Source organism: Salvelinus fontinalis, chromosome 37 (assembly GCF_029448725.1).
Source record: "Salvelinus fontinalis isolate EN_2023a chromosome 37, ASM2944872v1, whole genome shotgun sequence".
NCBI classification, from domain to species: domain Eukaryota; kingdom Metazoa; phylum Chordata; class Actinopteri; order Salmoniformes; family Salmonidae; genus Salvelinus; species Salvelinus fontinalis.
Genome location: NC_074701.1, coordinates 28550264 through 28564819, shown reverse-complemented (window position 1 = coordinate 28564819; position 14556 = coordinate 28550264). Strand labels below are relative to the sequence as shown.

General features: G+C 43.8%; 1 protein-coding gene across 8 annotated transcripts; it reads left to right on the top strand.

Moving 5' to 3' along the window:
- Positions 1-219: 219 nt before the first annotated feature.
- anapc1 (anaphase promoting complex subunit 1) lies at positions 220-12439 on the top strand. 8 transcript variants are annotated; one of them, XM_055902702.1, is made up of 7 exons: positions 220-418; positions 872-1146; positions 1246-1398; positions 4439-4649; positions 5605-5703; positions 7035-7157; positions 10632-10722. In XM_055902702.1, the coding sequence occupies exons 2-6, from the start codon at positions 1123-1125 to the stop codon at positions 7121-7123; spliced, it is 576 nt and encodes a 191-aa protein (XP_055758677.1). In that variant the 5' UTR covers positions 220-418; positions 872-1122; the 3' UTR covers positions 7124-7157; positions 10632-10722. The 8 variants fall into 8 exon arrangements, with proteins under 8 accessions (XP_055758677.1, XP_055758679.1, XP_055758678.1 ...); XM_055902704.1 differs by lacking the exon at positions 10632-10722 and adding an exon at positions 8521-8611; XM_055902703.1 differs by lacking the exon at positions 10632-10722 and adding an exon at positions 8524-8610.
- The last annotated feature ends 2117 nt before the right edge of the window (positions 12440-14556 follow it).

Genomic DNA, 14556 nt, shown 5'->3' with positions numbered 1-14556 from the left:
GGCTTTGTCCTATTGCATCCCAGAGAGTAAATCATTCGGAGATGAATACTTTTTGCATTGCAATTTCTTATAATAAATAGGTCTACTTATTGTCCAGCAAAAGAGGTTTCATATAACTTCCCCATTCTCTCTGTCTACAATGTATCATATTACTGAAAATATGAATATGTAAATATTACCACTTGACACGTGTGCGTCACTTTCCACCTTCCTACTTGATTGGTTGATAAAGTGAGGTGAAGATCCTGAGGACAGCAAGATGTCAGAGCACTTGCGAAAAACGGAAGTGTATTCTTATTTTAGGGGTTGCTTTAAGTTGTTTTATGTTGACCATGCTGAATACGTGGTACCCAAGTAAGAGTCAAATAAAGAAAACACAAGGATTCCGAGACAAGGGCCAAAAAGGACTTATTATCAGGTTCGCGCCTGTACCACTGCAGCATGCTAGCTAGCTAACGAGACAGTATGCTAATCTAAACATGATTGCTAGCTAGTTAGCCAGACACAAACATGCAACACTAAACGCTATGCTATGTGTACTTGAAGTTTGCGAAATGTATCCATATTATATTAACAAGCTCCTAGTAGCTAACTAAGTTATGGTGATGACAACAGTCACAGACAGTAACTTTGCTAGCTAAATTCGCTACTGTTACTATTTGATCGTATGTTCAAGCCAACGGCTAGCTGCGTAGTTAGCCATCATTAGCTGTTATAGCTAGTTACTTGTCTGCCGTTCGGCATGTTCTACCTAGCTAGCAGTTTAGTTGGCTGCACTATAAGCAATTCACAATGATCTGCGGGGCTTGCATGTTATGTTGTTATTTAATTTTGAACACTACTAAGTCACTGGTCTCATTGTATTTTCTAGGTATTTCACAGCATTTTATGTGAACTTTAACAGGATATCTCTAAGTGAAATATACTGTCAGATATTCACTCCTGCGTCGCTCAGAAATAATGCTGATATCTGAAACTCATGTCGAACGACTATGAAGAGCGAGCCACAAAGATAGCCAATTCCCCCGTTTGCCGTGAGCAGTGCAATAACCACCCGAACGCTGTAAACCTGCAGCTGCAAGCCTCTAAGCTCAGGTCCTCAGACAGAAGGTCCCCTCCAGGATGTCACTACAGCAGAAGGTGAGGGTAAGACTGGGGGGAGGGGATCTGTTGTGTGGTGGTTCCTTATGATACAGACAGCAGTCATATGTAATGTTGTTTTCACTATTGTGTGGATGTTTACAGGAGTGTTGGTTGCTGAGAAAAGGTTCCAGTGTGGACAGTGATGAGAATGAGGAGCTCTATGCAGCAGGAAACATGGTCATATGGAGCAGAGGGAGCAAGAGTCACGCTTCCCATGTTTACAAGGCTTTCACTGTGGGCAGTCCAGTAGTACAGGTAATTGAACTAAACATGTCATATTGAACATACACCGAGTTTACAGAACATTAGGAACACCTTCCCAGCTGCAGGTTTACAGCGTTCGGGTGGTTATTGTACTGCTCACGCCAAACGGGACAACTGACTGCAATTCCCCCGCGGCTATCTTTGTGGCTCGCTCTTCATAGTCGTTCGACATGAGTTTCAGATATCAGCATTATTTCTGAGCGACGCAGGAGTGAATATCTGACAGTATATTTCACTTAGAGATATCCTGTTAAAGTTCACATAAAATGCTGTGAAATACCTAGAAAATACAATGAGACCAGTGCTGAATACAACAGGTGTTGATTTGATTTTGTGTAGACATTACAGTGAAAATCTTACTTATGAGCCCCTAACCAACAGTGCAGTTTCAAAAATATGGATAAGAGATAAAAGTAACAAGTAATTAAATAGCAGCAGTAAAAAAATAACAATATATACAGGGGGGTGCTGGTACAGAGTCAATGTGCGGGGGCACCGGTTATTTGAGGTAGTATGTACATGTAGGTAGAGTTATTAAAGTGACTATGCATAGATGTTAACAGAGAGTGGCAGTGGTGTGTGTGTGTGGGGGGGGGGGGGGGGGGGGGGGGGGGGGGGATGCAAATAGTCTGGGTAGCCATTTGACTAGATGTTCAGGAGTATTATGGCTTGGGGTAGAAGCTGTTGGACCTACACTTGGTGCTCAGGTATCACTTTTTCTGTAGTCCACAATCACCTCCTTTGTCTTGATCACGTTGAGGGAGAGGTTGTTGTCCTGGCACCACATGGCCAGGTCTCTGACCTCCCTATAGGCTGTCTCGTTGTTGTCGGTGATCAGGCCTACCACTGTTGTCATTGGCAAATTTAATGATGGTGTTGGAGTCCTGCCTGGCCATGCAGTCATGAGTGAACAGGGAGTACAGGAGGGGGCTGAGCACGCACCCCAGAGGGGCCCCTGTGTTGAGGGTCAGTGTGGCGGATGTGTTGTTACCTACCCTTACCACCTCGGGGCGGTCCGTCAGGAATTCCACAATCCAGTTGCAGAGGGAGGTGTTTAGTCCCAGGGTCCTTAGCTTATTGATGAGCTTTGAGGATCAGTGTGGCGGATGTGTTGTTACCTACCCTTACCACCTCGGGGCGGTCCGTCAGGAATTCCACAATCCAGTTGCAGAGGGAGGTGTTTAGTCCCAGGGTCCTTAGCTTATTGATGAGCTTTGAGGATCAGTGTGGCGGATGTGTTGTTACCTACCCTTACCACCTCGGGGCGGTCCGTCAGGAATTCCAGAATCCAGTTGCAGAGGGAGGTGTTTAGTCCCAGGGTCCTTAGCTTATTGATGAGCTTTGAGGGCTCTGTGATGTTGAACGCTGAGGTGGTATGTAAACAGCTACGAAGAATACAGATGAGACAATGAATAGCATTCTCACATAGGTGTTCCTTTTGTCCAGGTGGGAAAGGGCAGTGTGGAGTGCTATAGAGATTGCATCATCTGTGGATCTTTTGGGGCGGTATCCACATTGGAGTGGGTCTAGGGTTTCTGGGATGATGGTGTTGATGTGAGCCATGTCCAGCCTTTCAAAGCACTTCATGTCTACAGACGTGAGTGCCTCGAGTCAGTAGTCATTTAGGCAGGTTACCTTAGTGTTTTTGGGAACAGGTACTATGGTGGTCTGCTTAAAACATGTTGGTATTACGGACAGGGAGAGGTTGAAAATGTCAGTGAAGACACTTGCCAGTTGATCAGCGCATGCTCTTGGTACACGTCCTGGTAATCCATCTGGCCCTGTGGCCTTGTGAATGTTGACCTGTCTAAAGGTCTTACTCACATTGGCTGCGGAGAGCGTGATCACACAATCTTCCGGTACAGCTGGTGCTCTCATGCATGTTTCATTGTTAGTTGCCTCAAAGCGAGCATAGAAGGAATTTAGCTCGTCTAGTAGGCTCGTGTCAATGGGCAGCTCTCGGCTCCGCTTCCCTTTGTAGTCTACAATGGTTTGCAGGCCCTGCCACATCTAACGAGCGTCAGAGCCGGTGTAGTATGACTCGATCTTAGTCCTGTATTAACGCTTTGCCTGTTTGATGATTCGTTGGAGGGCATAGCGGGATTTCTTATAAGCTTCCGGGTTAGAGTCCTGTTTCTTGAAAGCGGCAGCTCTAGTCTTTAGCTCAGTGCGGATGCTGCCTGTAATCCATGGCTTCTGGTTGGGGTATGTACTCTCGGTCATTGTGGGGACGACGTCATCAATGCACTTATTGATAAGGCCAATGACAGATGTGGTGTACTCCTCAATACCATTGGAGGAATCCTGGAACATATTCAAGTCTGTGCTAGCACAACAGTCCTGTAGCTTAGCATCTGCTTCATCTGACTGCTTTTTTATTGATATAGTCACTGGTGCTTCGTGCTTTAATTTTTGCTTGTAAGCAGGAATCAGGAGAATGGAATTATGGTCAGATTTGCCAAATGGAGGGAGAGCTTTGTATGCATCTCTGTGTGAGGAGTAAAGGTGGTCCAGAGTTCTTTTCCCTCTGGTTGCACATTTAACATGCTGATAGAAATGTGGTAAAACAGATTTGTTTCCCTGCGTTAAAGTCCCCGGCCACTAGGAGCGCCACCTCTGGGTGAGCGTTTTCCTGTTTGCTTGTGGCGGAATACAGCTCATTCAATGCTATCTTAGTGCCAACCTCTGACTGAGGTGGTATGTAAACAGCTACGAAGAATACAGATGAGAACTCTCTCGGTAGGTAGTGTGGCCTTCAGCTTTCATAATATACTCTACCTCAGGCGAGCAATAGCTCGAGACTTCCTTAGATATAGTGCACCAGCTGTTATTTACAAAATACATAGTCCGCCGCCCCTTGTCTTACCAGACACCGCTGTTCTATCTTGCCGGTACATCGTATAACCAGCCGGCTTTATGTTGATATTGTCGTTGTTCAGCCATGACTCCGTGAAGCATAAGATGTTACAGTTTTGTATGTCCTGTTGGTAGTTTATTCTTCCACGTAACGCGTCGATTTTATTGTCCAAAGATTCCATGGTTGTTAGCAGAATTGAGGGAAGTGGAGGTTTATTCGATCGCCTTCGAATTCTCAGAAGGCAGCCCGCTCTCCGGCCCCTCTTTCTCCGCCTCCTCTTCACGCAGATCACTGGGGTCGGGGCCTGTTCCCGAGGGAGCCGGATTTCCTCCGCCTCGGGCTCGTCAGAGTCGTAAAAGAAGAAAAAGGATTCTGCTAGTCTGTGGTGAGTAATCGCAGTCCTGATGTCTAGAAGTTATTTTTGGTCATAAGAGACGTAGCGGCAACATTATGTACAAAATACGTAAAATAATAAGTTACAAACAAACAAAAAAACACAATCGGTTGGGGGCACGTAAAACGTCTGCCTTCTGCTCCGACGCCATCTTAGTAAGTTGCACCCCTTTTGCCGTCAGAACAGCCTCAATTCGGGCATGGACTCTACAAGGTGTTGAAAGCATTCTACTGGGATGCTGGTCCATGTTGACTCCACTGCTTCCCATAGTTGTGTCAAGTTGGCTGGATGTCCTTTGGCTGGTGGACCATTCTTGATACAGGAAACTGTTGAGTGTGAAAAACTCAGAAGCATTGCAGTTATTGACACACTCAAACCGGTGTGGCTCCTACTACCATACCCCGCTTAAAGGCACTTAAATATTTTTTGTCTTGTTCATTCACCCTCTGAATGGCACGCATACACAATCCATGTCTCTAGGCATAAACAACCTCTTTCTTTAACCTGTCTCCTCCCCTTCATCTACACTGATTTGAAGTGGATTTAACACTTGACATCAATAAGGGATCATTATAACTTTCACCTGGATTCACCTGACCAGTCTGTCATGGAAGTAGGTGTTCCTAATGTATTGTACATTCAGTGTATACATACATACCGTGTGTGTACATTATATGGCATGTCTGTTTTCATCGTCAACATTGAGATAGTAGTCAGCTTATCAAAAATACTTTTTTTCAGTATGTATATCCAGTAATGTCTCCCTAACTCCCTTTTCAAGCATTATGGTGTAATTTTGGTTTTCAGCAAAAGAAGTAGGCCTATGCCACATCCTCTTCCTCATGATGTGTCATCATTAAATTCCAGAGCTCATTGATGTACATTTGAACCATTTCTTTCTCCCAGTGATGTTGTGAAGTGGTTAATTTGCTTTCTTGTATTCCAGAGCAGGATGTTATGGAACAGACTGTGTATTGTCCCGAGGAGCTGTGTGAATGGGCACAGTGTGACACCGAAGGACTTAATCTCCCCTCTACACTTTCAGGTGAGTTCCTTATCACTGACTGATGTAACAGCACGTTGTCTAAAATGTGTGCTAGCAACCATTTGACGTGTTCATAGTGTTTATGGCGTGTTAAATTTTGTGATGTACTACCTTGTGATGACGTCTTGAATTGTGATGTACTGTGAACATTGGTTAGAGAAATCCTTTTTTGTACATTTTGTCATGTCTTCCAGTCCTGGCCATCTAATTTCCTCATTAGAATCCCTTAAATAGAACCAGCAGATATGGACAGTAATTATGCTTGTTTTACACAGTTATTGATATTCCCCAGGACCAGTCCATTGTCTTCTTAACCATTGGTAATGAGTGATTTGGCTCACTGACAGCTGACGAGAGGCTTCAGATTACAATGAAAAACAGCATCATGCAATTAACGGCCTTGGCATGTATGTGTCATTATTTTTCACATCAAAATTCACTTGACATGATTTAATTTTATATATTTTTTTCCTGGTGAGTTGCGGGAAACACTGAGTAAACCTAGGCCTACGTCGTGACGTACAGGGGAAATGACGGTGCTTTCTTGGGGGTGAATTTAGCTCATGTTGTTTGGGTCCACATTTACAGACCAGATTTCTTTTAACCAGTTGTAGTTAAGACAAGACTGTAAGACTCCACCATTCTACAATCATGGTAAATAGGGACATGTCTTGATCCCCAACAAGAGATACTATGAGAATGCAGACTGTCTGTTTCTTTAGTGAGCCATTCAAATGTTGACTAGAGTCATGATTCACAAGATTATCCAACTTTTTTTCTCCAACATCACCTTGAATAGGATTTCATGAAATTAAGTCCTGTGACTTTTACAGGTCTCTAATGTGTGGCCCACTAAATTTGGTCTGCTGTTGGAATGCAAAAGCCCTGCACCCGAGGCACCTCCAAGTCCTTCCGGGTACATACAGTACACAGAAAAAACCCATAATACCCACTCCCTGCTGTTTCTGATCCCTTTTGGTCGATGCTAGTGTGTCAGGAGTGTTTTGAACATGCCACTGTGTCTCTGTGTTCTCAAGGAACCTCTTCCCACTGTATTCAGTATGCTGCACCCTCTGGATGAGAGTGGTGTGCAGACCTACAGGTGAGACTCAATAGAAATAGTCAACACAAATGTGAAACAAATTGTGGCAAAGAGAATGATGGAAAGCACCATACAAATAAACTATAATGGATGTTGAAACCTGAATGTTGGAGCCAGCATACTGTTGGTCCTCTTGCGATCCTTGACTGCTCTGTTAGCTGGCTGCCGGTACCTTAATTGCTGGCCCCATTATGGCTTGTTAATTGCTCATCTCCTGTGTCTCTGGCAGGTCTGTTCGAGGCTGCCTGTGTGCAATACGTCTCTGACAGCACCATGAAAATCGTCTTCTTCAACTGCAAGCCCTCCATAGTTATATGACACCGTGCAGGGCATACACTCAGTCACTCCAGATGTAAGATAACATGCAAGAACAACCCCTTGTGTTAATGTTTAATGCTTCCTTCATGATTTTTTTGTGGTAAAAAATGGATTTTTCATGGAATAAATGGAATTTAAGAATAGAATTCTCATCATGGCATTAGTGATGACTCAAAGGTCTATCTACAATCTCTTAGAGTGGACTTAAATTGGTCTGACCAGGGCCAGGGATAGTTCACCCAAATTACAAAATAAACATTGGTTTTCTTACCCTGTAAGCAGTCTATGGACAGGGTATCACAGCAATCTATGCTTTGGTTTTATTTCCCCGGCATTGTTTTCAAATCCAAATGTTTTCGAATTTGTGGCACAAATCCCATTCAGGTCATGGTACCGATATTAGCATTATTCGCACATCATGTCCAAATCATCCGAAACTATGTCAAATTGATTGTGACGCCCAACAAAGGCCCTTAAAGATGATTTGAATATCATGTGCAATGATGATTAATATCGGTACCATGACTTGAATGGGATTCCATGGGATGACGCATTCTCAGGATGGGTGAGCCTAGTATGTTGATATTTGTTGCTTACTGCATTTGTTTTTAATAAACAGTATGTCTAAATATTACGTAGTAGGATTAGCACACAGTATGTCGTTTTAGTAAGTAGTACGCAAGACAGACATGGACACTGCCCATGTAACAAATAATCAAACCCTGATCCGAACTATAGCAAACGGACGTTGCCCCTTTTTGTTTGAGCGCCATCGGTCCACATTGGACTGATATAAATTGCTAATTTGGTCTTGGGTTGGAGCTTTCTGAGTTGGGACCTATATTTCTAGAATGTCACCTGAAAACGATACATAGAGAACATCCTACTGGTATGGAACGGTAATGACACTCTTTGAGTTAATTTCTTATCTGACCCCAATCTAAAATTCACAGCAGAGAGAAGTTGAGAAAAAATAGACTTCTTGGATCTTAAAGTCAACAAAAAAAGAAAGTAAGTTGGAGTCTACTATCTTCTGCAAGCCGCAGAGTAGGAGTACACTTTTACGTGCAGACCGTAACCACCCGGTACACCTTAAGCGAAACATATCGGTGGGTCAATTCCTAAGACTCCGATGTGACTGTTCGAGCACAAAGCTAATGATATGCGCACCAGGCTCCTGCAACGTGCGTATGATTATAGTGCCATTGAACAGGGCTATACCTGTGCTAGAGACTGAATGTCAAAGCCTACTCAATGGCACTAATAGAAACCAGGACAAACCCCCCCCATGTTTGTGTTTTTCCACGGGGTGCGGTCTCGTCAAATCCATTGTATTGAAACAAAAGTGATCCAAATCTACCAGTGTTCACACCATTGCCCCCTCTCATTGGTCTTAGCAGATTGTTATGAAAGCATGCAGCTGCCCAAGAAGCGTGACACTTGGCCCCAGGCCCGTGTGGCCACTGTGTACATTGTGACAACATGACCAATACTACAGTTTTTTCCCCCACCGAGAACAGGTAAATTATACAAAATCCAAAGCTTCATTAATTGTAGCACCACAAATATCATATACAGTGGGGCAAAAACATATTTAGTCAGCCACCAATTGTGCAAGTTCTCCCACTTAAAAAGATGAGAGGCCTGTAATTTTCATCATAGGTACACTTCAACTATGACAGACAAAATGAGGGGAAAAAATCCAGAATATCACATTGTATGATTTTTAATGAATTTATTTGCAAATTATGATAGAAAATAAGTATTTGGTCAATAACAAAAGTTTATCTCAATACTTTGTTATATACCCTTTGTTGCCAATGACAGAGGTCAAACATTTTCTGTAAGTCTTCACAAGGTTTTCACACACTGTTGCTGGTATTTTGGCCCATTCCTCCATGCAGATCTCCTCTAGAGCAGTGATGTTTTGGGGCTGTTGCTGGGCAACATGGACTTTCAACTCCCTCCAAAGATTTTTCTATGGGGTTGAGATCTGGAGACTGGCTAGGCCACTCCAGGACCTTAATGCTTCTTACGAAGCCACTCCTTCGTTGCCCGGGCGGTGTGTTTGGGATCATTGTCATGCTGAAAGACCCAGCCACGTTTCATCTTCAATGCCCTTGCTGATGGAAGGAGGTTTTCACTCAAAATCTCACAATACATGGCCCCATTAATTCTTTCCTTTACACGGATCAGTTGTCCTGGTCCCTTTGTAGAAAAACAGCCCCAAAGCATGATGTTTCCACCCCCATACTTCACAGTAGGTATGGTGTTCTTTGGATGCAACTCAGCATTCTTTGTCCTCCAAACACGACGAGTTGAGTTTTTACCAAAAAGTTATATTTTGGTTTCATCTGACCATATGACTTTCTCCCAATCTTCTTCTGGATCATCCAAATGCTCTCTAGAAAACTTCAGACGGGCCTGGACATGTACTGGCTTAAGTAGGGGGACACGTCTGGCACTGCAGGATTTGAGTCCCTGGCGGCATAGTGTGTTACTGATGGTAGGCTTTGTTACTTTGGTCCCAGCTCTCTGCAGGTCATTCACTAGGTCCCCCCGTGTGGTTCTGGGGTTTTTGCTCACTGTTCTTGTGATCATTTTGACCCCACGGGGTGAGATCTTGCGTGGAGCCCCAGATCGAGGGAGATTATCAGTGGTTTTGTATGTCTTCCATTTCCTAATAATTGCTCCCACAGTTGATTTCTTCAAACCAAGCTGCTTACCTATTGCAGAATCAGTCTTCCCATCCTGGTGCAGGTCTACAATTTTGTTTCTGGTGTCCTTTGACAGCTCTTTGGTCTTGGCCATAGTGCAGTTTGGAGTGTGACTGTTTGAGGTTGTGGACAGGTGTCTTTTATACTGATAACAAGTTCAAACAGGTGCCATTAATACAGGTAACGAGTGGAGGACAGAGGAGCCTCTTAAAGAAGAAGTTACAGGTCAGTGAGAGCCAGAAATCTTGCTTGTTTGTAGGTGACCAAATACTTATTTTCCACCATAATTTGCAAATAAATTCATTAAAAATCATACAATGTGATTTTCTGGATTTTTTTTTCTCATTTTGTCTGTCATAGTTGAAGTGTACCTATGATGAAAATTACAGGCCTCTCATCTTTTTAAGTGGGAGAACTTGCACAATTGGTGGCTGACTAAATACGTTTTTGCCCCACTGTACATGCTCACGCTTCTGTGGGCTGCTTCTATTGGTCAAACTAAATGAGCATTGAAACTCTGCATCGCCGGACATAAGGCTGCTATTCGTAGTAAAACACGGACTATGCTATTGCGTGCCCCTGTATAGAAGCCAACCATGGCTCACCTGCCTCCCTGCGCTTTGTAGCCATATAATGTCCAAATTTCACCAAGAGGGCGTAAACTTAAACAGGCTAAACAATTATTTTTTAAATGTCTTTGTTTATATAATGTTGCCTTGATCTTTGGGGGGGGGGGGTGTGTCTGGATTCACAGACACCCAAATATCACTTATACTTATTTTGACACCCAGCTTTCTGACTACACAACTGAAGAACGTCTCCAGGATGGATTCACTCGGCTCACTCTTCCATTGCCACGCCCTGCATAACCAAAACAGGATGACCTCATCACCAGGCCTCCACTCGTGTACTTACTCACCCAACATCTCCAGCATGGCTGCACTCAGGTGAGTTTATACCAGGTGTCTTCAGTTCTGTTCCTGGAGCGCCACAGAGTGCAGGCCTTCAAGTAGAATACCCAAATAGGATATTAAAATGATATAAATAGGATGCCTGCTGTCCCACAGGGTCATACAGTTTTAGTCAAACATTCATGCTCAAAAGCTTATGTCTCATTTACAACAACCATACCATTGACCATAACTAGCCACCCTTCTGCTGTCTTCTGACCCATGTCTGTAGCTGGTTCCACTCCCCTGGCATGGCTGCACACTCCTTGGCAATGGTGCAGTTTAACATGTGGTACCACTCATGTCCCCCAGAGGGCACAGCTTCCTGCCCTCGCCCAACAGGACTGCCAACGAGTCTGCTTGTCCCAGAGATGAAGCCCATGGTGCCTGATCTATGCATTGAGCAGCTGTGGAGTGAGACGGCCTCCTCCCACAGGCCAGTGTCCGACATTCACCTCTGCACAACTGGCTACAGTGGTGTCATGGATCCTGCTCTGTGGCCTAGTTGGCTGACCCACTCTGTTAGATGTTACTGTAGACAGGTTTATATTGCTTTTGTCTAATAAACCTGGGTCAATGTCGCATTTATTTTTATTGTGACATGTTTAATGGTAACTGCAGATATAAGTGATATTTTCGAAAGATCTACCATTTTTATCCATTCAATGGGTGGATCTTTATCTTGTAAAACTTTCCATATTGCGACAAATGATGGAAACTGTGTTTTCCGATTTTAAATGATAATTGACAAATCATTTTGAAGTGATGCGCGCCACGTGATGTCATGGCCCCAGATGCATTTGCAAATTTAAAAAACTGTAAATATTATATATATATTTTTAGGGCTGGGTCACAATGTTCAGCTGTTTTTATCGACAAAAGATAGTTAAATGGAAACACACCGCAGTAGTCAATTTTCCTATTTTTTTTCCTGTGCAAACTAAATGTCAACAAACAATCTCTGGACAAGTTAATGGAACTATAGCTTGTGTTTACGATATGTTTTTAAATGCCGGAAAAATATGTGTTAGGTGTGATAAATAATTAGAACGTCCTGAACATATTGCAAAATTGTAATGCCATTTCCATGAAAACCATTGTAGGGTATACTGTGAAATCTGTGGGAGAATTCAATTAAATAGATCTTTATTGTCCCTGTAGGGCAGTTCTTGTGCTGCATAAAAATACATGTACATACACACAGCAAATACCCATTGACATCGGGAAGATTTAAAAGCATTGAAAAAGAGCCATAGATGTATAAAATATCTGGCTTCTACAGTACATATCTGGCTTGTACAGTAAATATCTGGTCGCTATACAGTTATGGTCTGTGAGAGGGGTTAACAACACTCTGCTTCTGCAGGGAGCTGAGCTGCCAGGCCTCCAAGGTGTTCAGCTTTCTGTGTCCTGTAGCTTTCTGTGTCCTGAATTGCTCTAGAATGTAGAGCTGAAATGGATTAGTTCCCCCAACTTGGCACTAATCTTCTTGATCGTGTCTATACGTCCTGGGTAGCTGATTTAAGTGTTCTGTTTGTCCCTCCTCCCTTTCTGTTGGCCAGGTGGCAGTGCTCTCTCCTGTATCAGAGGTGAGGGGCTCTACCAGGCACCACGGGCCCTCCTGTCTGGGTGACTACATCTTCCAAGTCTGTACCCTACATCCACGCCCTCGGAGACCCTCTTCAGCAGCAGTGTCACCCTGGTGTGTGTGTGTATTGATAAGTATGAAAGGGGGAGGGTATAATGAGTGTGTGGGGCTGGCTTGTTGGGAGGTGAGTACATGGACCTCAAGGGGTAAATGTTTCTTGAATGGACGCTAATGAATACATTTTTCTGTATTGTAACATAGAAAAGCTCTGCCTGTGTATAGAACAGAACTGAGCACCAGAGGCATGCTGGTATGTTTACTGGGTCCAGTAAGGTCACAGCTCTCTGGGTCCACATTGTTACCTGCAAGGGGTAGTTTTGTCAAGACCGGTAAAGACATGCCATTCAGCCAAGGGACCTTCTCTCCCAGTCCTGTCAGTCATTTCCATGCCCTTCTGAGAAAACCACTTTTAACAGATGTTTTTGAAAAGATTTGTAAATGTCAAAGTCCAATTGAGTAGGTTATAAAACATGTCATATTGATTAGATATTTATCTCCTGATATCTTAATGTATGTAAAATTATTCAGCAATATGTAACATTCAAGAGCGTTGAATGACATGTAGATCTCAAATGATCCATATCTCTGTCTGTTAGTTTTTTGTAGGAGCTAAGCAATGGCACAATGCTGAGGAGAACTAGCCCTGAAATTGCTACCTCAGGGCTGGGTAAGGTTAACACGACAATGTGCAAAACCAATGTGTGTGGCGAGATTGGGCATTGGATTCGATGTCACACAGCTGAGTCATCCAGCGTTGATGGCCTGAAAATTGGGTTTAAGTGCTTCCAACCTCCTGCTGTCACATTAACGTAAACCTAAGGGGACCCCACCATACCTCACTCTTACCTACACACTCACTTTCCCCAAAACTCAGAACCCCTAATTTTTGTGTTCTACTTTGTTATTTAGCCCCCTCTCCCCAAATGTCTATTGGCATCCCTACCCCACACAGTCGAATATCTCCTGGCTCGCCACATGACACACACATACACACCAAGCATATACACACACACCAAGCATACTCACACACCCACACACCAAGCATACTCACACACACACACCAAGCATACACACGCATGCACGCACACACACACAGCATACACACGCATGCACGCACACACACACACAGCATACACACGCATGCACGCACACACACACACAGCATACACACGCATGCACGCACACACACACAGCATACACACGCATGCACGCACACACACACACAAAAACAAAGCATACCCAACCACACAAAAACAAAGCATACACACACACACACACACAAAAACAAAGCATACCCAACCACACAAAAACAAAGCATACACACACACACACACACACACAAAGCATACAGACAGACACACACACACAAAGCATACAGACAGACACACACAAAGCATATACACACAAAAAGCATACACACACACACAAAGCATACACAAACAAGCATAAACAAACAAACACAAGTATATACACACACACACAAAGCGCATACACACACACACAAACACACACACACAAGCACACAAGCATACACACACACAAAGCATACACGCATACACACACACACGCATACACACACAAGCACACACACCCGCACAAAGCACACACATCCGCACGCATACACTCACGCGCACACACAAAGCGCATACACACTCGCGCACACACAACACACAAAGCAAGCACGCACACACACAAACAATACATACGCACACACACACAAAGCATACACACACACACGCACGCACACAAAAGCATGCACGCACACACACGCAAGAAAGCACACACACACAAAGCATACACACACGCACGCACATATAAAAGCATACAAGCACACACACTACATACACACACACACACCTGCACGCATACACAAAGCATAAGCACACACACACAACACACAAAGCAAACACACATAAAAGCATACACACACACACACAAAAAGCACACCAACACACAAAGTATACGCACGCACGCCCACACAAAGCACATGCATAAACACACACACACACAAAAAGCACACCAACGCACAAAGCATACGCACGCACGCACGCCCACACAAAGCACATGCATAAACACACACACAAAGCATAAACACGCACACAAAGCTCACGAACTCAC

Bases quoted from the DNA above. Each gene is read 5' to 3' on its own strand.
- anapc1 (XM_055902702.1), top strand. From the start codon at position 1,123: ATGTCACTACAGCAGAAGGTGAGG. The intron at 4,650-5,604 runs GTGAGTAATCGC...CTTGTATTCCAG, and splicing joins AAGGATTCTGCTAGTCTGTG to AGCAGGATGTTATGGAACAG. The intron at 5,704-7,034 runs GTGAGTTCCTTA...TGTCTCTGGCAG, and splicing joins TCTCCCCTCTACACTTTCAG to GTCTGTTCGAGGCTGCCTGT.